General features: G+C 40.9%; 2 protein-coding genes across 3 annotated transcripts in view; one reads left to right on the top strand and one right to left on the bottom strand.

Annotated features, from left to right (window-relative positions):
• Positions 1-7959, top strand: part of LOC146489850 (coiled-coil domain-containing protein 87-like) — a 34745-nt gene extending 26786 nt beyond the window's left edge. For both annotated transcript variants that reach the window (XM_085110257.1, XM_085110207.1), the window contains 10 exons: positions 251-290; positions 444-560; positions 1088-1200; positions 1770-1885; positions 2470-2720; positions 3798-3923; positions 4704-4818; positions 4959-5020; positions 6369-6449; positions 7737-7959. In XM_085110257.1, the coding sequence (XP_084966383.1) occupies positions 251-290; positions 444-560; positions 1088-1200; positions 1770-1885; positions 2470-2720; positions 3798-3923; positions 4704-4818; positions 4959-5020; positions 6369-6449; positions 7737-7901 (1186 nt within the window). In that variant the 3' untranslated portion in view covers positions 7902-7959. The remainder of the gene's footprint in view (positions 1-250; positions 291-443; positions 561-1087; positions 1201-1769; positions 1886-2469; positions 2721-3797; positions 3924-4703; positions 4819-4958; positions 5021-6368; positions 6450-7736) is intronic.
• A 1445-nt stretch (positions 7960-9404) lies between these two features.
• On the bottom strand, positions 9405-20918 carry LOC146489849 (uncharacterized). Its single transcript, XM_085110316.1, has 7 exons — positions 20791-20918; positions 17845-17916; positions 16010-16129; positions 13818-14315; positions 12339-13070; positions 11645-11816; positions 9405-10288 (listed from the first exon to the last, which is right to left on the bottom strand). Exons 1-7 carry the CDS (start codon positions 20792-20794, stop codon positions 10084-10086), a joined length of 1803 nt encoding a protein of 600 aa, XP_084966442.1. The 5' UTR covers positions 20795-20918; the 3' UTR covers positions 9405-10083.
• Between the last annotated feature and the right edge of the window lie 687 nt (positions 20919-21605).

Here is a 21605-nt window from a genome sequence, read left to right as displayed (position 1 = left end):
TGGATATTCCCTGCTAGTAGAAATATCAGAGATGCGAACGACTTCGTGCATACTAAAAGGCTTGCAAGAAAGAAACGCTTTGCTAGCAGGGTAGCTGGATAGCGATTTATCCGCTGGATAGAGTTATCCGCTCTTTGAGCAACCGGGGCCATAACGCCTGACTGTACAGTTATTCTTACTGATTTGCTTCTGGTTGAAGTCAATGACGCTTACTTAATCAAACTAATTTTTGTTGTTACGTTACTTGCAGCCCAAAGTTCGGTGGTCTTGGAAGAGAGGATATACTGCAAGTGAGTGGTCCAACCACTAGTAATTCTGAAAACTTTAATGCTTAATAACTTCTATTTGCCGCTTTCACCATAAGCAAGTCGGGAGAGCACTGAAGTGGCATTCCTGTTCATTCCAAACTTTACTTTGTTTGTTTGTTTGTTTGTTAACTTCAGGCAAAGTTAAAAATGGGTGATGACAATGGCCATGGAAATAAATCATACAACTCCTGGCTGGCCTGGTGGCGCAGCACTATTACCACAGATGACTTCCTCAAGTTTCTCTCTACGCAGGTAACACGCGCTTGTTGAGTTAGTTTCGAGGTCTCACGTAACAGAAGCAAAGACATGGGTTGTGCCAGGTTTAAAAAAATTGGTCTAACTTTTTAAAAAAACCAGCTTTGAAAATATTATTTTGACGTTTCCTGTGAATCGAAGGAACTTCTTATCGTCGCACACCTGCTCGTTGTAATTTGGCAACTTGTTTTGAAGTCGTTTCACCCAATAATTATGCAAATTGTTCTAAACATTTTCAAAACTTAAGAATTTTTAAGTGTTTAGAATACACTAATCCCCAAACGGTGTATTTTCGAGGCCTCGCTACTTAAAAAAAAATCCTTTCCCTGTTTTAATGTTGTTCAATGAAGTCGTCACGTTTTTCTTTTCTTGTTCGATGATTTTCGGTGCTTTTGGTGGGGCGATTGGAACAAAATACGTCAGTGCACATTTTAGGACAGAATGCTAGCAAGGGAAGATATATAGCACTGGTGAACAGTGCTTCTAACCATATTTGAAAACTGACCATGCCATGTTTCTTACAGGAAAACGACTTCATGTCGCTGTTGTTTCATTTGTATGACTCTGATAACGAAGCTGATGACGAAGAAGATGGAGACGAGGCTCGACCAGATACCATTCAGATGGCTTTAATGAGGTAACCGCTAGCCGCTAGTCTGTTAGTTAGTGCAGGCGCTTATTTCACAGTCAACGAAGAAAGAGGGGTGCATGCTGTAACGAGGCAACAAAGGTGCGAAGCCATTGGGAATAAAGTGATTTTGTGCTAAATCTGTAGTCTACAAAAATCCGAAAGCAGCTTTTATGAAGGAAACAATTTTAAACTGTGTTTAACTAAACAGCTTTTAAACGTGTTTAAGCCTTGGTGTGAATGGGGCATTAGTTTTGATTAGTGAAATTGCATGAGAGATAACTTATGGCGCTTTTCATTTGTCAGAACTGGCCGGCCAGTCCAATCATTTCTCAAACGGAGTGCACCAATTTGAAGGATAGTTTATATGCCAGTTTTTTTACTTGCTTCAAACCGGCGCACACTACTCTCAGAATGTACCCCCGGGAATATACCATTTTGAAGAACTCGAAGAATCAGTCGCCTTCAAATTGGTACACTTCATTTACGGATCGACAGGTCTGGCCGGCCAGTTCTGACAAATTGAAATCACCTCTAATCAAACTGTTTATTGCAACCAAACTCAACTCTGATTACAGAGAAAGAGAAAAGAAGCTAGCGGAACTGAAGTCGCTTAAAACTGACTATAAACCCGGCGTGTGGAATGTAAACAGTGTTCTCCTTGGTGGACTGGGAAATGAGCCCGAAGTTAACGGTAAATACATCTTTTGCAGCTTATCGATACAAACAAGCATATCAATCTATGTTCGAATGGCATTACTAACACAGTTACATTTTTAGTTTGTACACGAGCTCACAAGGTTTACCTTTGATTTTATCGTGTATAAATAAAGGTTGTATGTATGTTATGTATAGGAACAGTCTCTTAGCTTCACACAGCAAAACACGGAGAGGAATAAAATTTGCCTGGACTGCTTCCCGAGCTACTGACCAGCTACTGATCAATCAGTCAGCGAATCAGATTTCTTCAAGGATAAAATAGAGCAGTCTTCCATTGAGGATCTTGAAACTAAAACCAACGTAATCCCTCTAACCAATCACAAAAAACGCAACGAACTATTGAACCGTTGAAATCTCGAAGCAACTACGTATATCCAGCGCCAAAGACAGTAAACCGCCTGCGGTTATGTGATTATTGCTTTTTTTTTTTAGAACAGTGTTGTTTTACCCACAACGTGTTGCATCACGGAGTGTGGTAAAGCAGCCGCGCACTACACTGTAGTCTCGACACCGTTCCAACAAGTAACTGTTTTTAATTTATGTGTTTGGTTGTGTTAGAGGACGAACTCTTGGCTAACCTTGAAGATGCCTATCCTCCTGTGGGTTCATTCACACCAAGTAACCAGCCAACCGGAGCAGCCGCCCCACCATCGGCTCGTTCAGTTAGTCGTACCCAGTCTGCGGGATCAAGCGCGACTGCCATTTCTGATCGGCAGAGACTGGAGGGAGTATTGAAGGCGAGTTCTGTAGGAGTCATGACACAGCCTTCTCATACTGCTTTAGGGGCAGAAACAGCCAGCACAAGCGAGGTCAGTTCTCTTTAATTTTTGTCCAACGATTCAGGCATGGGGATGATATCGTGACACAAACGGTTATACACTTTATTATTGTTGGGAATGATGTATTATTCAGTGAGTGATACAGGCATACTCGGAAAAAAACAAATGCGAGTGCTCCCAACAGGAGTCGAACCTAAGACCGTCCGATTATTAGTTCGGATGCTCTACCACTGAGCTACAGTGATGGTATATTTTAAGCTTGGTGAATAAACGAGAATGATGTATTATTCAGTCAGTGAGACAGACATACTCGGGAAAAAAAACCAGAAAGAAATCCGAGTGTTCCTAACAAGAGTCGAACCCAACTATGACCTTCCGAATACTAGTTCGGATGCTCTAGCTACCACTGAGCTACAGGAGACTCGTAATTGTACCCACAAACGATAAAAACCTATCCTTTTCCACGACATTTTTCATCTTTTTGAACATGACTGATTCTTTGTAAATGGTTTGAACCTAGGAGTCGTTTTCAGAAGTCGGTAAAATATGATCATCCGGGAGAGTGTCGTTCTGAAGGGTTTGGTTTGGCCAGTGCCACCAACAGCACTCTTTCTCAGGACAGGATCTTAGCAAGGATTAAGAACACTAAGATCTGCTTCCCGCTTATTCATGAAATATGCAACAGTATTTCTGTATTAAGAGGTACCGTCCTTTGGGAAAGTCCTTACCTTACACGCGGCTCACGTTTCATCCTAAACAGAAGTTGTTTTCAAATTAACTGAAACGTTGTCGGTGTTTTCTGTACCAATGTGATCTTGGTTGTGAGATTTCTGTTTTTTCAACCTGTTTATACCTACGAGTAGACTTGCAGTTCGTTTGGATTTCCAGCGCAAGCCTGTATGTAGGGTAGAGAGTCCTATTCGTGCGACTCCATTGGTCCATAGCAAGAGAGGATGAAGGTCTTCATCCTCTCTTGTCCATAGTTAAAAGCTTCGGATTAGCTGAAGCACGGAATAAATTTTCAAGCTTAAAAGTTAATTTCATGGTAAAGAAAAAGCTGATGTCTAAGGTAGTTTGAAGTAGTTTGTCTGGGTTTGTTTTCTTCAGGCTTGTTCACTGTCGTCTCAAGATCGCTTGGAGAGAGTGTGGACACTACTGTGTATGCCTGATGCACAAAGACTGGATATGGCGATTAAATACAGCGCGGAGCCATACAGTGCCTGTCTACTGGAGGTAGGATGAGGCTTTACGTTGAAACTAGTGCTTCGCGTTCGGAATAAGCTGTTTTGACTTGAGGACAGGATTTGATTTGTCAAAATTTGAAGAACATAAAAAGACAAACCAAAGTCTGAGATCTAGTTAAGGACATGTTGGGGACGGACCATTTTATTTCTGAGGGTGTATGGGGAGGAGGGGGGGGGTGGTGGGCATTTCCCAAAAAAAAAAGGAGAAGAAAAAGAAAGACTACTGCAAGTGAAAAGTGCTAAAAGAAAAAAAATCGTACATAACCACCAAAAAGAAAAAAAAATCGAGTAAGCTCTGAATTCCATGAAATCCCTGAAAGCAAATGAAAACAATTCGTGCTGCGTGATCGAAAAACAAACTCTTGTCTTAAGCTAGGGTGTTAAAAAAACATTCATGCCAGCGAAATTGCCCAACCCCCTCTCCTCCCATAAAGATCAAGGATCTCGACACGTCATCAGCTATGTTCTGACATTTTGGGGATTACCGACCGCAGTTTCAAAACAGAGTTCGAGTTATCGGCGTAAATTCGAGCCAAGGGGAGTAAAATTAGTTCGAGTGAGCGGGGAGTTCGAGTCATCTGATAGTAAATGACTGAAATAGTGGTTTCAAATCCAGGGGAAATCGGATTTTTTTCGAGTGAGCGGGGAGTTCAAGTTAGCGGGGTTCAACAATATTGCTATACAAGAATGTTAATGTTAGCTTCAATTAAGTCGAGACTGACTATCATTTATCTCGAGTAGTTTTCAAGGAGCTGTTTTATTGTTTCAGTCATTGACGTTCTGGGAAGTTGCTACAGAGGTAATATTAGAGCGCGAGAGTTTAATGACCAAACTAGAGGACTTCGAAAGAACTGCGTCTGATCCAAACAGATTCTTCGTTAAAGGTAAACTACCTTTTTTTTCTTTTGTGTTCCTTTTTCGTGTGCTTATCTTTTTGCTGGAGTGAATTTCAGCGAGGAAAACGCCAAACCTTCATCATTTTAAAATGTTAACGTAAAGAAATTCACTTCATTTTTTATCCCAGGCAACACCGGTTCATCAGCTGCGCGAATCAGAGAATCCAAGACAAGGGATTGGTTCGACAAGGTAAAACAAGGGGAACAATGTGATGGAAATATCGCCAAGTGGAAAAACGTTAAGTTACTCCCTGGCGGTAGCCTTGAAAATGAGGAAGAGCTTCGGAGATGAGTAGGCCCCCAGTGCTCACGCCCTGTATTTATGCTACATCCTGCTGTGCAATTTGTATTTAAATGAGGAGGGAGGAGCACTGTAGGTTGATAGGAGACTTGGAGTCCATATGTTAATTAGCAACTTGAATCACCCATGATCCTCAATTTTTCACCTCTACCTGGAATCCATTTAATTCCTCTGTTTGACTGTCACTCTAAACATCCTTTTATAAACACTGTGTAGGATTTATCCTATTTATTCTGGACTGTTTACAGCACCCCTGTTTTCTCGTTCCTACGCTTCGATCGAACGGCCTGGGGAGAGTGCCAAAACTACCGAGGGGGCCCTTGTAAGGATGTATAGACAGATAGCGACCTGGGGAGAATGCCAAAACTACCGAGGGGGCCCTTGTTAGGATGTATAGACAGGTAGCAGCCGTTCTATCGAAGCGTGCGATCTCGACTTCACACGAAAAAAGAGGAGACGATAAACGGTCTTTATTATATAAACAACAGTGAAATACCAGGTGAGCTTTGGCGCGAAAACCTGATATCTTCACACGCGAAGATAACAGGTTATTGTCACATGTGAAAATAACGCCGTTACTATGGTTACATAATAAATCGCGCCTTTCGCAGCGAAAATGAAATGGTTTGGTATTTCATCGGTGTTTATATAATAAATAGAATATTACATGGCCGCTTGGAGATACGAAATTTCTCCTCTCGTGTTAAAAAATATTCAACACTCGAAGAGAAATTTCGTTTCTCCGCGTGGCCATGTAATATCCTCTATATATTTACTCCAATAAAGACCCGGGACTTTTATTACAAATTGAAAGTCACTGACTAGAACGAAGGATACCAGTAAGATAACTTCAAGTTATGAATAAAAATCTCCTTCTCCGAAACCCCAATTTGGGCTTTTGAATACGGTGGAAGGCGAGGCTTTTTGTTGTTGTTGTTGTTGTTGCTGTTTTTATTTTTTGTTTTTGTTTGTTTTGTTTCTTTTGGAGAACTTGAAACCCTCCAGAAGAAAATTAAGGTAAAATGCTGAAAAACATAAACATAAAAATGAACACCCCATTAAAGCTGTATCGCCCATCTTTTATGATTTCCTTTGTTTTATGTATTCTTCACATAGTTGTTAAATTTTCAGTTATTTAGCGTGAATACGTTTTTCGAAAAGTTACTTATTAACAAAAATGTTGGAGTTGTCCGTTTTGCTGAAGGCTAACAATAAAAAGTAATTCCATTTGTTGCAGCGTTTGTGTAAAATTGAGAGTGACGTCAGAAGAGCAGTTGTAGGTGTGGAGCGTCAGTTTGGAGATACCGTCACATTTCAGGTACGTCATTAGATGAGAGGGCTTGAGAGGCAATAACAGCGCATATTTGGCGGCCAAAAATGTGGCAGAGTTTGGACTCTTGTCAACGTGAAACTAAAAACTCTGTCTTTGATATTTTTGTTGTTGTTGTTTTTACTTGTTGAATAATTGAAGAGTTTAGGATAGTTAGTGCTCAAGTTTTCAGATGGTTGGATGTAAATAATTACAAGTAATGTTTATGTTCTGCAAGAACCATTCTACAGGAGCGATATCGAAAAGCTGTGCGAACGAAATATCTATTACTGTCAATTGGTGGCCCAACATTTATAAGAACGAAAATCCTTATTGATTTTGCTTTTTTTTATTGTTTGTTTCTCTGTTCGTTTGTTTTTGAGCAATGAAATCGGAATAGGAAAGAAAATAATTCGCTGCCTAGTCATCACACTCTCTCCTTCGCAGAGGCCTCTTTCGCGCTCGAGCGGAGACAGATAAGGGACTGAAGAGAGTGAAATAACGAGGAGCACAGGGGACGATGGGAAGGGAGAAGAGAGAAAGGACGCCTCTGCCATTTCCAGCCTCCCTCAGAAATCAGGCGCCATGGCAGAGGCTCCCCTTTTCTCGCTCTTCGCGCCCCCTTTCACTCCATTACCGTTTTTCTTCCCATTCCCTTCTTTTCGCTCCCTTTTGCAGTCTCTGCGGAGGAGAGAGGTGACATGTTACTCTCTAAGGTTTTTTTTTTTCAAACGCACATGTTGTACAGTACTTTTTTATCCATCCTTTGTTTACATTGTTGTAATTTATCCTTGTGAGAATTAAAAAACCTCAGCTGCTGTCTGAACCCTAAGTTGGCTGCACTCAGAGTCTCATGGAAAATTAGTACCATGCATCAAAATCTGCTCTTCGTTTTTATTACCTTTGGGTGTGTTAAAAGAAGAACCCTCGTCTTCCGGAAGTTGATAGAGATTGAGATTTAACGCTCCATAGAAAGACAGCTAAGGCCATGTTTACATAGTACCGGAGCAAAACTTGCACGGATCAGAAATGTACTGTGACCTATACAGCTTGGATCTGTATCGAAATTTTGTCGGTTACGCTAGGTATTCATACCCCAACGGTACTGCTTTTAGAGCAAGTACAAGATTTGCACGGTTAAGTGGTTTGGATTCCAAGTACAGTGTGCGCAAAAGTAATTACGAATTCGAATTACGAATCCAGAGTGGAAGCGGTAAAGGGTGAACATAGCCTTAGCTAAGTGTTTAGAATAATTCTGGCTGAGTGAAGTTCTTTGTCTTCAATTTATGCTCATAGGGTCGTCCGTACCTGGAGAAGATGAGTATGGATCGGACCGAGATGTTTTATTGGCTACAACAAGAGCGACGGCAGCATGTTATGGACAAAGAACTTATTAAGATGAGAGAGCTTACTCTTAAAACGCCAGACCTGCCGCCGATACAAGCACATACTATATTGTAAATAGAATATTTATTAAGAATGAGAACGTTTATAATAAAATACTTCGCAAGACAACGTACCTGGCGCCTTGTTTTTCTTTGTCCTACATCTTTCACTGCGTGAATTAAAGATGGCATAATGACACCGGTGTATAATGACCAGTATACATTCGATTTCCTATACTTATGGATACGAAATGAGGCCTAACAAGGCCGAAACAGCTGTCCATTGGCTGTCTGCCACTGCCCGGGTAATATGGCTGTGCGTATGCGTAAGGTACTGGCCAGACCGTGGGTTGTTGTCCGAGTGTGTCACTTGCTTTAATTGATTATCACATTGCTTACCACCATCATATGCACCTTCTGTAATGCGTGCTGCTAGCTTCACTCAAAAATCTTAAACATCTCCTGTCATTCAACATTGCCTATTCCTACACTTAAAACTTGTTTCAAAATCCTACGACAGTCGAAGGTGTACGAATTGTTGAATCAAAAGAGAACGACTTTTTACATGACGCAAGCGGCGTGCACTTCCGAACTCGCATACAACTGTCGTAAGCAAAACGTGATACCTTCTAAATTAGACTTGCCAGAAGTCGTCTTCTCATGGCACCGTTTTCCGCTTGAACTGAACTCTACGAAAACGGACTTTGAGAAAGGGGCTTGTTGTCAGTTACTAAACTTCATAGTAATTGGGGCGGAAGCGCCATAAGGGAGTTACCACTCCAAACGTTCTCCATAAAATGAACATTCTCTTTGTTGAAACCTTTACAAACCCCTAGTGATAAAATCACCAAACAGCGTACGGGGAAAATGTATTGGGAGTACAAAATTTACACAAGTGACTTTTCACGAGATCAAATATGGTATCCATCCGGAAGCCATATTTGATGGCGGGAAAAGAGTTGCGAAGACGAAAATCAAGTGTGTCACGTGACAAAATATGCAGCGTGTCCCAGGGTCTTTCCCTTCGTCCACCATTTCCAATATCGCGAAGACCCTGGGGACGGGTTTACGTATCTTGGGCAGTAAACCTGGGGTGCTTACCACTTACATGGAAAACCCGGAAATTCCAGTTGGAAAATCAAATGGTACACATCATTCCATTTGGAGTACTTCGGAAATTATGGGCTTCTGATCAAAATGATGCATTTTTATAACCCCTTTTGGGATTTACAGCTGATATTCATACATTTTGCATGTTTTCCATCTTCTGTTAAGACAAGCTACATCATTTCGTATTTATGCCGAAAATTTCCATCAGGGTGGTTTGCGTAAATGGTAAGCACCCCTGCACCTCTCTAAAGCTCTATTTTCACTGGACCCTGATAATCTGCAGCTGCATTGTTTTTTAGGGCTGGAAACATTGTTCTGTTGTTCGTGCTTTTATCCTCTCGACCAACCATGCAAGACGTTGCAAACGGTGTAGGTTGCCCCATCTTGGGCCCTCTGAAATTAAAATCTGCATATAGAACCGACTAGGCCCACTCAGTCCAACTAGTAGAATATAACTGACTGAATAGTGTGTTACAAGACACTTTAATTTTAATCTTTGCTATTGTCTTAACTCGGATTCTCCTGTTTAACACGTTACCTTATGACTGACGACAAATTTAGTATTAAAACAGATCAGGGGCCTGTTTCTAGGAAACCCCGATGACTTATCGGTCCCAAAAACTGTTTTATGTGCACATTGTTTTCCAACAGTGATGCAATATTACTGAACTTGAAAGCTGACAAGCCTGCACTAAAAAACACCACTAACCAATATTATATTGGTTTGACAAAAATCCTTATCGAAATTTTGAGAAACGCACCGTAGGTCTTCAATTCTAAAAATATGGTAGCCAACCTCGTTCCTAGGGTCCTCTCTTTTCCTCCCTCGACCCTGGGAACGAGGCCCTCGGTCTATACCGAAATTTTAATAACAAGAGTACCCACATTTGCCATAATAAGTGAGTTGTTATACTGTCCTAAATAAAAAGCTACAGTTGTAGATTTTTTGGCATACAACACGCCGTCGCAAACGCCAGTCGCAAACGTTTGCTAGACTCTCAAGATACGGACTCAAGAAGTTAAAAATTAAGTTAAAATTGAACCGATATTTTTCAATTGAAAAACGGCAAGGCACATTCTGGATAAACGTTAATTAGCTGATAAAGTGTTTGTTACTGATATACGACTGTCATACACCCGACCAACTTTCAGTTATCCACTTCAGTTGAAGTGGCACATTTGCGAGCTTCGTAGGAAAGAATGAATCCCCTTTTACTGTTCGCGGAATCTGAACGGAAAACCACCACCGCCACATTGCCTTTAACATCTTTATGAATGGATGACGTAATAGAGCCGCAGTACCGCTGACCAACTTGATTGTCCAGCAGGTCATAAACAGCGATGTAATCATACCTAAAAAAAACATACACACATGAAAGATCTTTTTTCCGATACGAGTCTTGGACTTTCGTCCTAAAACACTGGGCTTGTTGCATAAATTGCGGTCGCATAAGGTCGACTGAGACTAGATGTAACTAGTGCCAAGATGAGTCGGGCCGAACGTCGGAAAGCGTTGTTTAAGCTTGCAGATGCACAAAATGTTAAGAAATTTCAGGAAGTGGGATGCAGAGTTTGGGTTTTCATAAAACAAAACAAAAACGATTTGTTGCTTAGACACCGCCCACGCGTATCCGTTTTCAATCATTTTTATTTGAAAAATGAAGATTTTTTTGTCCGGTTAGGCGTTCCGTGCACATGTATACCGACGAAATACGATTGAAAACGGGGATTTAAAACGTTGCCCAAAGTGGTGGTCCTTGAAAACTGAAAGTTCGAAAAAGGTGACAAAAGTCACTGGCAAATAGTGTTTTCTATCGTTTTCTAGTATTTATGTGTAGACCTCGAGTCAAATGAAAACTAATAAGTGTGAAATATAGACAATTGAAAACGCACAGGTGTCGACTGTGAGGAATAAAGCTAAAACAGTTGTATGCCTGTCTTCCCTTAAACCTTGTTACAAAATGGCTTCCATTTCAATATTCTTTTGTTTGCTTTCATGTTAGCCCTTCTTGCCTCGTTCAAGGTAAAATATTCTTTTGATTCTTGAGTTTAAGAACGAGGTTAGAAGGGCTGATTTGAATACGAACAAAAGAATAAGGACGGTGCCTACTAATACCAAAGTATTTTTGTGTGGTTTATGACTTTGCGGGAAAAGCAGATCTTAGCAAGGGCTATTGGAATCCAAAAAGAAAATTGGGGGTAACCACGCATTTTACAGAGATAGTTAAGCAATAATATTTCTAAAAAGCGCCAAAATATAAAGTAATGTATGGGATTTTTTCCTAAATTGAAGCTTAATTATCTCTGAAAAATGTATGGTTACCCCCAATTTTCTTTTGAGATACCAAAAGCACTTGCTAAGTTCTGCTTTCTCCACATAGTTTTAAACCGCGCAAAAATATTCCTGTAATAGTAGGCACCACCCATAGGAAACCCGTGTATCTCGCGATGCGCAGAACGTATGCGGAGTAACAATAGTAGGCACCGTCCTTAAACTAGTACGCAAACTCTTTCAAACAGTCATTTATCAAACAGACCAGAGGATTAATTTCCAAAGAAACTGTACTGCTGTGTCGGTGGCCAACGCTTGCAACGTCAGCTCTCGAGTCTCTTTACGGTGGCCAAATTACCTTATCGGCTCAATTGATGAAACCAAATATTCATCAAACAGATAAGCTGTTTCTTTGTTTTCACTGTTAAGCTACTTACACGCAGTTTCTATCCTCCTCGAGATAGACTCGATGGAATGTAAAGCTGATCACGTGATAGTCGTTTGGCAAAGCGATCACCCATCTGCATGTTGTGTTTGAAGGATACCCTGCTGGGTAACCAGGTGACATAATCTGTCCCTGAGGAGACGCAGACACACCTCCACAGCCGCCTACAACAACAAAAACAGCGGGAAAATCGAAATCTGGTCAGTTTGTTCTTCTGAGTCAACAGCGGAGCCAACGGACGGGCGTTGAAATAATGGTATGAGGACCGTGTTTTCTTTGTTAGAGCCTCACGAAATGTGGAGACTTTTTCGAATGTTATTATGTCTACCTCAATTCTTCAAAATTGTTGCTTGAGGAAATGAAGCACATTTTCTAGACGAATTTTCAAAACGAACCTATTTATGCTAGGCTTAACTAGCAGCCGTATTCGTGAAAGTAAAATCTGAACTCGCGGGCGAGGTGGGGTGGGGTTTGGGAGAGACGCACGCTGAACTTGAGTGGTGAAGTTTTGCGCGGGAGGCTCCCAGTTCGCAGGGACAAATGAAAAGCTGTATAACAAAGATCAGCCTCTCTAAAGTGCTCGTAGCTACTGTAATACACCCACCCTAGATGAAGAATCTTGATGTAAAAAATCAGGTTTAGTTAAGTAGGATTACCGATGTACCTAACTACATGTATTTACAGACCTGCTTCAGACGGCGAAGGCCAACGAGTGGTGAAATTGGACGGTGGTAAGCTTGTGATGGTGGTGTTTCCATTCCTTGTTTCATTTCTTTGTTGCTCACTTGTTTTATTTCTTTGTTTTCCACTCGTGTTTCTGTAAGTCGGAGCTGTTGTGGACGGAACACGTTTCGTAAACGGAACTTGTTTTGTTGGGAAGCCTTTTTCAGGTTTCAATGAATTTGTTTCCATAAGCCACCCTTCCTCCGATCCCCTTATTAATGCTGTTCGCTTCGTCGTGACCTTGGTAGATCCCAGAAAGCACTTTGGCTTGTTATTGGCTCTCGGAAAACGCTCACAGCTCAAGTGACCAGGCCAGCTGTCCATCTGGCTAACCAGAGAACAGTCTTCCTGTACACTTTCACAGAGGGACTGGCAGGGCGGAGCGGCGGCCTGGGGCAGAACACAAGGAGGAAGGTACAACTGACACAGAAATGGAATGAGATGAGGAGAACAGTTAGACTGTAGCTTTCCTAGAAGAGCCGACAATGCGCTCGAAGCTTGTTGAGATGTGTTGTGTTGGAGTTTATTTGGGAGTTGTGTGAGATTGTAGCCAAGACCTTTGCAGATGGCGGATGTCAGTGGTGCACACTTTGGTGTAACTGAGCCAGTTGAGGTCGCTATCTTCCTGCCCATGACGCTGTAGGTGAATACTGGCCGTATGGTGGATCGAACAGTTGTGGGTCGAGTGGTGGTTTCTTATAAAAAAAAAAGTAAAGGAAAGGAAAGGAAATATACCATTATCCCCAACAGTGACCAGCATGAAATTTCTCACAAATATATCAATACTTGATCAAACAGACCGGTCATAAAAACAACGGAAATGATCGTCAAAGATGAACGGTCTTGATGCTGACACAAATTCTCCCAACCAGTACCATAATAAATACATGATAACAATGAGGAGAATATACATGTTGATATTGACGCTTAAAGGGTTAAAGTAAGCGCTTTTAGCTCATGCGCGCGCAACAGAGAAGAGAAGGATGGGTAGTCTTTCAAACACTCAGGGTAAAAATATAACTTATGAAAGTCCAGACTAAACTTCTGGCAAAAGTATAAGTCATAAGTATTCTCTGAGAATCGAAGTTGAATGAAAAGCGAACGTACAACTAAGGAAAACAGGCTCTTCTGTCTCGTTTCCAGGCTGATTTAGGCGCCGATGGCTGCCTCTATACCCTTCTGTCTGCAAGAACGGTCATTGAGAAACTTTTGTTTCTCAGACCAATCTCGTTCCCAGAGCCCGCGTAACCTTTACCAAGCGTTGCCCGTTCCGCTTTATAAGGGTAACGCGGGCTCTGGGAACGAGATTGTTCTCAGACCATCCCGAGATGCGCAGAACGTATGCGCAGTTCAAAAGGAGGCATCTTAATTAATGGTACCAGCTCTCGTCCATTCTCGTCGTGTCTTTATAAATGTAAGCTAAAACAAACTGTCCTACTTACTTTTTACGAAACAGCCAGCAGACATACTGAGAACATGTTCCTCTGTCCTGTTAAAGCGATTGACCACACTCGAACCAGAAATGCATCCCTCGAGCTCTCTACCAAGGACTATTTTATTTGGCGATGAAAATGGCTCTCGTAAACGCGACACGTACAACCTTAGGTAGGGTGACCTATCAGCGTTATAGAAAACAGCACCACGGTACAAGTTCAATGTGAAAACGTGCCTCTTTCCGTCACAGAAGTTGCCCTTGATTGGCATAGAAAGATCGAATTGGCCCCTGCCGCGAAGAGTGTTGTATGAGACACGAACGGCACCATTTTTGAGAAGAGCAATTCGTAAGAATTGGTTTGTGGCCATGCTGGTTATCTCCAGTAGTTGCCCTGTGCACTTTACAGCAGTAAACCTCAAGAAGATGTCAAAACCTTGTACTTTCTTGTAAATTGGAAATCGCGCGGTTTTCTTGTTTCCCATGTTTCGGAATATACCTTGCATGCCTGGAAGAAAATACATTATCCAGGTGAACAGAAATTTAGACTTTCACAATTTAAATGAAAGATGAAGTAAAAGAGCAAGAGAATCAAAGGTTTCGCTCGCAGTTCTTTCTCTGCAACGTAACTACTCAAGTTGATGAATTGACGGCGAGGGTCTTTCATTCTAAACCTGATTTTTCATCCTTTGTTCACTAGCACTGTTCAGTATATTCTCATTAACGGGTACAAAACGAAATCACAAAATGGCATCCTCAAGTTAGCTTTAGAGCCCAGATTGTTTAAGAGCGGATAATTGTATCCAGCGGATAAATCGAAATTCAGCGGATAAAATGTACTCCAACTAATACATTTATTCCGTTGGATAAAATTGGGTAAGAGCATGTGAACCGTTATTGCCATGACCTAACTTTCGGTTTTGTTTTTGTTTTTGATTTTCTGTTTGTTTGTTTTTGTTTTTCTTTTTGTTATTTATTATATCATAATTATTTTATTGGTTGTTGCTGGTTTTGTTGTTATTTTCCCGGTTTTTCTTGTTTTTCTACTGCAAGCTATTCTTGCAAGTATATAAGTTTTAAAGATTTCGATAGAGTGCCGATTAGCACCCTGTGTTAAACACCCGCATTGACAATAGATGGCTAGCGTATCACCTTTACACAGGTACAGTCGAGGCTCTCGTAAGCAACCACCTTGGAAATTGAAAAAAGTGCTCGTAACTAGAGCTTGTCGCTTACAAGAATGCTTCTCCTAAGCGACCAAAAGCTGAAACAAAATGCTGGTCACTTACCAGAGCTTTTAGCATAAAGCTTTTTACCTCGGTCTTAGGGTAACACTCTTGATCCAGTCGTAAATAATCTTGAATTTTAGATTCGAGATTTTATCTATGAACGTTATTAGGCAGTGCTATATTAATGTAAATGTGATCACAAAGTGTATACTTTTATTAAGGAATTGCCGTAATACATATCAGAATCTTTGAGTGGTCGGTTACGAGAGCTTAAAAACAAAGGAAAAGACCAGTTGGTAATTCCCAAAAGTGGTCGCGGTCGTTTACGAGAGCTTTTGATTACAGAGTTTAAGTGACAATTCAAACGGGGTTTCACAATGGTGGTCGTAACTAGAGCTGGTCGCTTACGAGACTGGTCGCCAGGAGGGCTTTGACTGTAGTAGCTAAGTTGGAAAACGATTTCATGATGCATTAAACACATTAGCAAATCCGTGGAGTTTCGTAGAGATCTCATGTAAACTCCAGGAAATATTAAAATTGAAAGATTGCCATTTTCACACTCGCAAACATTGTAAATACAAACTGTAACATCCGTATTTCCCCACGTGATGACCCTTGAAGCTACTTATACAATTGAAGGTTTTGTGTGAGTGAATTGTGTGTTCTCTCTTGTAATTTAGTTCATATTGTTGCTGTTGTTGTTTAGCTTTAGCTTTATTTTATGTACTAGTATTACCTCTTTTTCCCTTCTGTAATTGTAAAAATTGTATTCTTGAATATTTAATAACCATAAAAATTTAAAAATAATAATAGAAAAAAAACCATCTGTATTTCCTTCGGTTTGAAGTAGAACTCTACAAAACTTCATATTTTTGCTAATGTGCTAAATCCATCATAAAATCGTTTTCCATTCAATTCCGTGAAATTGTGCTTGAATGATTTTATCTATCTTATCACCGCTGGGATCACTTACTGCAGTCCTTTTCGTCTAGTCCATGTGAGCAATCCCATGTTCCATCGCAGACCCTTCTCCTCTCTATGCATATCCCTTTACCGCACTCAAAGTCGTCCGCTTGGCATTTCTGCTGTTTAACTGCAAACAACAACGACCAAAATAAGTGTATTTATCGTCCATCAATTACAACCAAGAACAAACAAGGGTAAATAATGTTTTTGTTGCAATTTTTGGCTAGTCTGAGAGCCAGACAAAAGCCATTATATTAAGAGACAAAGTTTCAAAACTTCGAGGACGATAATAAGAGTTCATCCACGTATCTGCTTTCGAACAAAATCCCTAGATTCATAAGCCCCGACTTCAGATAACAAACGTATGCAAGAGATGTCTCTAACAAGAGAGAGATGGAATGGGTCACCTTTTATGGCTCGGACACCAGTTGTTTGTTTTGGGTGTTTTCATTGTAAGTAACTTGCTTTTAATTAGTTGGCCTGTTACGGGGAGACCAGTTCCCTCTCGTTTTCTCTTCTTCGCTTGCCGGCCGCTTTAGCGTTTCGCTTGGTATACCCAGAGACAGGTACAGGCTGGTCGGGACAAATTATCCTGGATATGCTCAGCCTTTTTTTGGCCTCCCACGCAATTGACTGCTTTGGAGGCTACCTTTTATTTGTTGTAAGAAATTGGGAACAAATTACGTTTTAACAACACAATAATGGGGACTTTACGCAACCACGACGGCAACGCCAACGAAAAAGTCACTTGAAAATACAAGTTCGTGTTACTTGTACTACTTTGCGCTTATTCCAATTCGTTCAACTTCTACAATGTGGCCGAACTATCCAGTAACAGAACTGGTGGGAACGGTATTCAAGTTAGCACAGAAAATGAAAATTTACTGTCATGTGCTCACGCTCTCTATAAAACCTTGAATTTGGGCATTTCACGTTGTTGTTTGGCCGAAGATGGCGACTAAATGTACCAAAAGTTGTAATGCACGTGCACAGCATTGTTTAGCTCATTAAGCCTTTTCTTTTTTGACGTTTTCGTTGCCGTCGGCGTCGTGTTTGCGTAAAGTCCCTTCTGAGGTTGGAAAAACACGGTGATACGAGAACGCGAGTCCTTACGGGATTTGTTTCCCAGAGGGCTAGGGTGGAGGTGTACCTCTGATCAGATGGTGTAGTACACCATCTGAATATGTGCTACTAGGTGGATTATCAATAGCAAGGTATATAGTTTTGCCTTATCAGTTATTCCCAAGAAATGCTAACATCAAGCCGTTACAAAATCCTTAACAAATGTTGCAGAACGTGAATAAACGTTTTAATAAATAACTGAACACATATTTTCAAATTCACAATTCGCTTGAGGAAAGATGCTATTGTTTTGTCCATATTTTTCGAGTTGAATTGTCTTAAACTGAAGCTGAAGATTTTAAACAATTAAAGCAAAATCTTTGGCTTAATGCGCAACATTCTGTTAGGTAGAGAACAACAAGGGCCAGCCGAGACAACACGCCTCGGATTTAAACAATGGCGTCATTTTCAACTGAGTGTCGTTCAACCAAAACAAAAGCAGCCACTTTAACCAATCAAAACAGGGGTAAACTACAAGTTGAACCAATCAGAACTCGTAGAAAATTCGCGTGAATGCGTCAAGCCTGAGAAAACGCGTGCGGGCCGGAAAGGCACCATTTCCTTATCTTGAACTTTTAATTGGTTCAGGAAGTGGCGCGAGCTTTTTAGCCAATCATGATGTCTGGTAAAGCGAAACCAAAGCAAACGTGAAATTTAGTACTATTGACTCTCAGTTGAAAACTGTTCTATGACCTCAGAAACTTAAAACGAAATACTTGCCTGGAGAGCTGTTTACAGTGCAGCAAGTTCCTATTAATACAAGCCACAGAACTCCTCTTACTGGAGAAGATCCTACAACATGACAAACGTTACTATATTAATTGAAATGCCGTCCAAGTAATACAACTATTAAAAACTAGATCAGGGATTTAATTGGCTTAGCGGCCATGGTATAAGAGCCATTATACCATTCCTGAGACCATTAAATTGTCTTCTGGTTGTTCTTGCAAAGCGAAATCAGCAAGATCGAACAACATTTCTTGATTGTTTTTAATGAAACCAATATCATCTCATGTCCAACGCGCGCTCTTGGAATAATTGTTAAATACAATTTACTTTGTTTTCTGTCATTCAAAGTCAGATGATCTGTAGCGTAACTGAAGTATCGAAAGTGATTAATTTTTCTACTCACGCGCAGGTAATCCACAGACCTAAAGTGGGGACCTTTACATACCACACGCGAGTTAAACCCATAAATATAATATATTTAGCCTGCGTAGCAGTCGTTTCCGTTTCCTTCAAGCCAAGCGGGGCAAGCGCGCGAGGGCATTGGGCAAAAAGGAACAAAAAAGTGGGAGCGGGGGGGAGGGCCGCCCCTCCCCCCCGCTCCTACTTTTTTTGCTCCTTTGCCAAATGCCCTCGCGCGCTTGACCCGCTTGGCTTGAAGGAAACGGAAACGACTGCTACGCAGGCTATAATATATTTTACATGGATCAATTCCAAATTACAGTTCCTATAAAAAGCAACGTAAATATTTGGAATACTTGATCATAAGCGGAACCACGTGTGGCTCTCCCTTTCTGGTTGAAACACATTGCCTTGTTGTAATTAGTTGTAGAGAGGATATGTGAAAAGAACTAAATTGTTGCTTCTTGGGCTACACTAACTTACACAAATAAAGCACAGTATTATTCTCCATCAACCTTTAATAAAGGTTGAGTGTCTGAGTAGCACTGTAAATTAGTATTCACTTGCAGACGGACCGCTAACGAGCGATCGACTCGCTTCTCTCCGTGAAACTCTCGGAGCCTCGGCCCCTTGATCAGCCTGACTGGACTCCGAGGGCCCTTCAACGAAAACGGACTTTGAGAAAGTCCACACGGGCCTTGACATTGGTGTAAACAAGATGCCTGCTATACTGGCATTACGCGTGATGCCCGGACTGATTCATTTATTCCAACTGTATGCTTCGCCGATTGATAAAACTATCCTTGCTAATGGAATAGTTTGAGTCACGACGATCGCGTTACGTTGTTCTCCTTGTGTTACGTTACTCAGGGTTTCAAGGGAAATTGCGGGAATTCCATTGCGATAACGTAAGCTTCTCAATGACCTCTTCTCTGTCTGCAGTCGTGGACTAAGACTGTCAAAGAAAGCACGATTCCTTCGCCAGGAACTCTCCAATTTCCACCGTTTTAGATGTCGAGTGCTTCTTAGAAGTTACTCTTTCGATTTACGGCTTCAAAATGGTGAAATTTCCGTTTGAAAACGGCACACTTGAGTCCAGAACATGTTAACAACATGGTGCCACAATTTAATGCAGTTTTAATGAAGAAATCAAATGATGCGTTGACGTCACACAGGTAGAGGTGAGTGGGTCCCCTCCCTCGCGATATAAGCGACAAGAATGGATTTTGATTGGCCTGCTTCTGTTGAAGACAATCAGAACGATACATCCCGAGTAGGAGAGGGGAGGGTTTAATGAATAAATTAATGTACCGATTTGTAGCTACGAGGAAGAAAAAAAAAAAGAAATCGACCCGTTTTTAGACACGGTATGCCCCCTCAGGGCATCCCGCGTAAAAATTTGGGTGACCTTACCTCACTCCCCCTTTGAGGTAAATTCGCCGCTTCGTCTTGGCTAGTTTTGCGTAAAAAGTCATACCACGTGAAAGAGAATCGCAAAATATCATAGCCTGGAAATTTAGTTTTGCAAAATTATGGTTCGTAAAAATGTTTTAAGTGTTCTATGGGAAACGTGATTCTTGCCCCCTGTTGACAAAGTTAGGTAACTATATCTTCCTTTATCGACTCTTATTTCATAAGATATGACCTCGTCTTGACCACGTATTAATTGCCTATTTTAGATTGAGTACATGAAAAACAATCTGGGGGACGTTTTTTCTTTAAATTTTTTTGGCTGAATCCTCCTCCGTGCTCAAGTGGTTCTGTTACTAGCTGTGGTTTTAAAATTGACAGAAAGGAGATTGTTTGTTTTGTTTGACGCATTTTCTCAGCGTGAAGTGCGCAATCGCAATTCCTTTGTCTCTTCCCCTATTGTAAAAGTGTATGTAAGACACTAAGTAGAAAATAGTATCTTGAAAACATCAGTTTAGATGAATTGCTTACCGTTATAAAGGCTTCTCTTGAAGTTTTTGTTTCATTCCCTTCTAGATCCTTTTATGATACCAAATACTTATCACCTTTCTAACAAAACAATATCCTAACTTATCAGCTCTGATTTCAGTCATGATTAAGCCAGAGCACGAGTCTTTCCGTACGACCAACCCGTCTCAGAAGAGCTGTTGATTCTATTAAAAGAGGAAGAAATATCCTTCGCTGGGATAGATATAACTGAGCACAATAAAAATCTTATCTGTTAAACAATTTTCTTTTAACACCGAATGTTTTTCCGCTTTGTTGCAAGAATCAGATGTTACAACTATAAGATCATTTTTTTCCAGGCCTGACTGAGTTGTACGAGATAGCGCCCTTAATATTCAAGAATTTGCAAGTCTTGTAGTCCAGTTATATTCTAATGAGTCCTTGTGTGAACGCAGGCACTCGCTGCAAGATGTACACACATTCTTCACATTGCTAAACGATTGGATTGTGTTGATCGAGTTATAATCAGATAATTGTTGTAGCTCATCAGTTGCACTTACCACGAGCACCATCCCTGATCGTTTAAGCTAGCAAAAGGCTACAAACTATCTTTCTACTTACCCATATCCCTGAGGCAGTTTCAAGAGGGCTATCTCTACGAGCGTTTCCTGAAATTCTGTCGCAGAGCTGAAGGTTAGCGACGTCAAAACGCGTGAGCGAGAAGTGACAGGTCAGGCGACACACACAAAAAACAGAAGACTTTTGATTAGCTCCTGCAGTCAGCTGTCACCCCTGCTGCGTAACGCCATACATCCCCTGATGAAGATCTTCCTACTTTGTTTATTCAGGCTCCGTTTTAATGCATAAAGTGTGACTATTTTCAAGTTATGTTGCGTGGAAGGAGGGCAAAAAAAAATATATTAAATGGAATTTCCTTTATTGAAGAATTAACTAATTAAAATTGATCTTGGAGAATAACGAATGGCCGAGGAAGCAGCTTATGGGGGCACCTGGTGCAGTCTAATACCGCATTTACTAGACTTGGCAGTCGAAATCAACGCACAATATCTGTAAAAAGAAATCAGTGAAAAAAAAAATATCGAAACATTTTGCTCGTTTCTGTTGACTTAGAATTTTGAGGTGAAAGGCAGGTTCAGGGCAGGTTAGACAAATCTTTTCTTCTTTGATAAACAAGAAATTTGAAAGGTATCGTATCGTGACCGAATGAACAACAGTTTTATAAACGGCTATATTTTTCTGTTGATGCAAACAATCTATTACAAGTCCCGCCGTTCGGAGTTTGAAGAAAGATGTTTATATATAACATGGAACAAAACCAATAAAATACCGCGGAACAGTGTGTTACGGGGAAAATTGACATGATTGACTACTGGCCAACAGGGTATACAAACACCACAACAGTCTGCTTTTCTACA

This window comes from Pavona decussata, unplaced genomic scaffold (assembly GCF_977016875.1).
Source record: "Pavona decussata unplaced genomic scaffold, jaPavDecu1.1 SCAFFOLD_2, whole genome shotgun sequence".
In the NCBI taxonomy this organism is placed as follows: Eukaryota; Metazoa; Cnidaria; class Anthozoa; order Scleractinia; family Agariciidae; genus Pavona; species Pavona decussata.
This window is presented reverse-complemented; position numbering and strand designations above follow the sequence as displayed.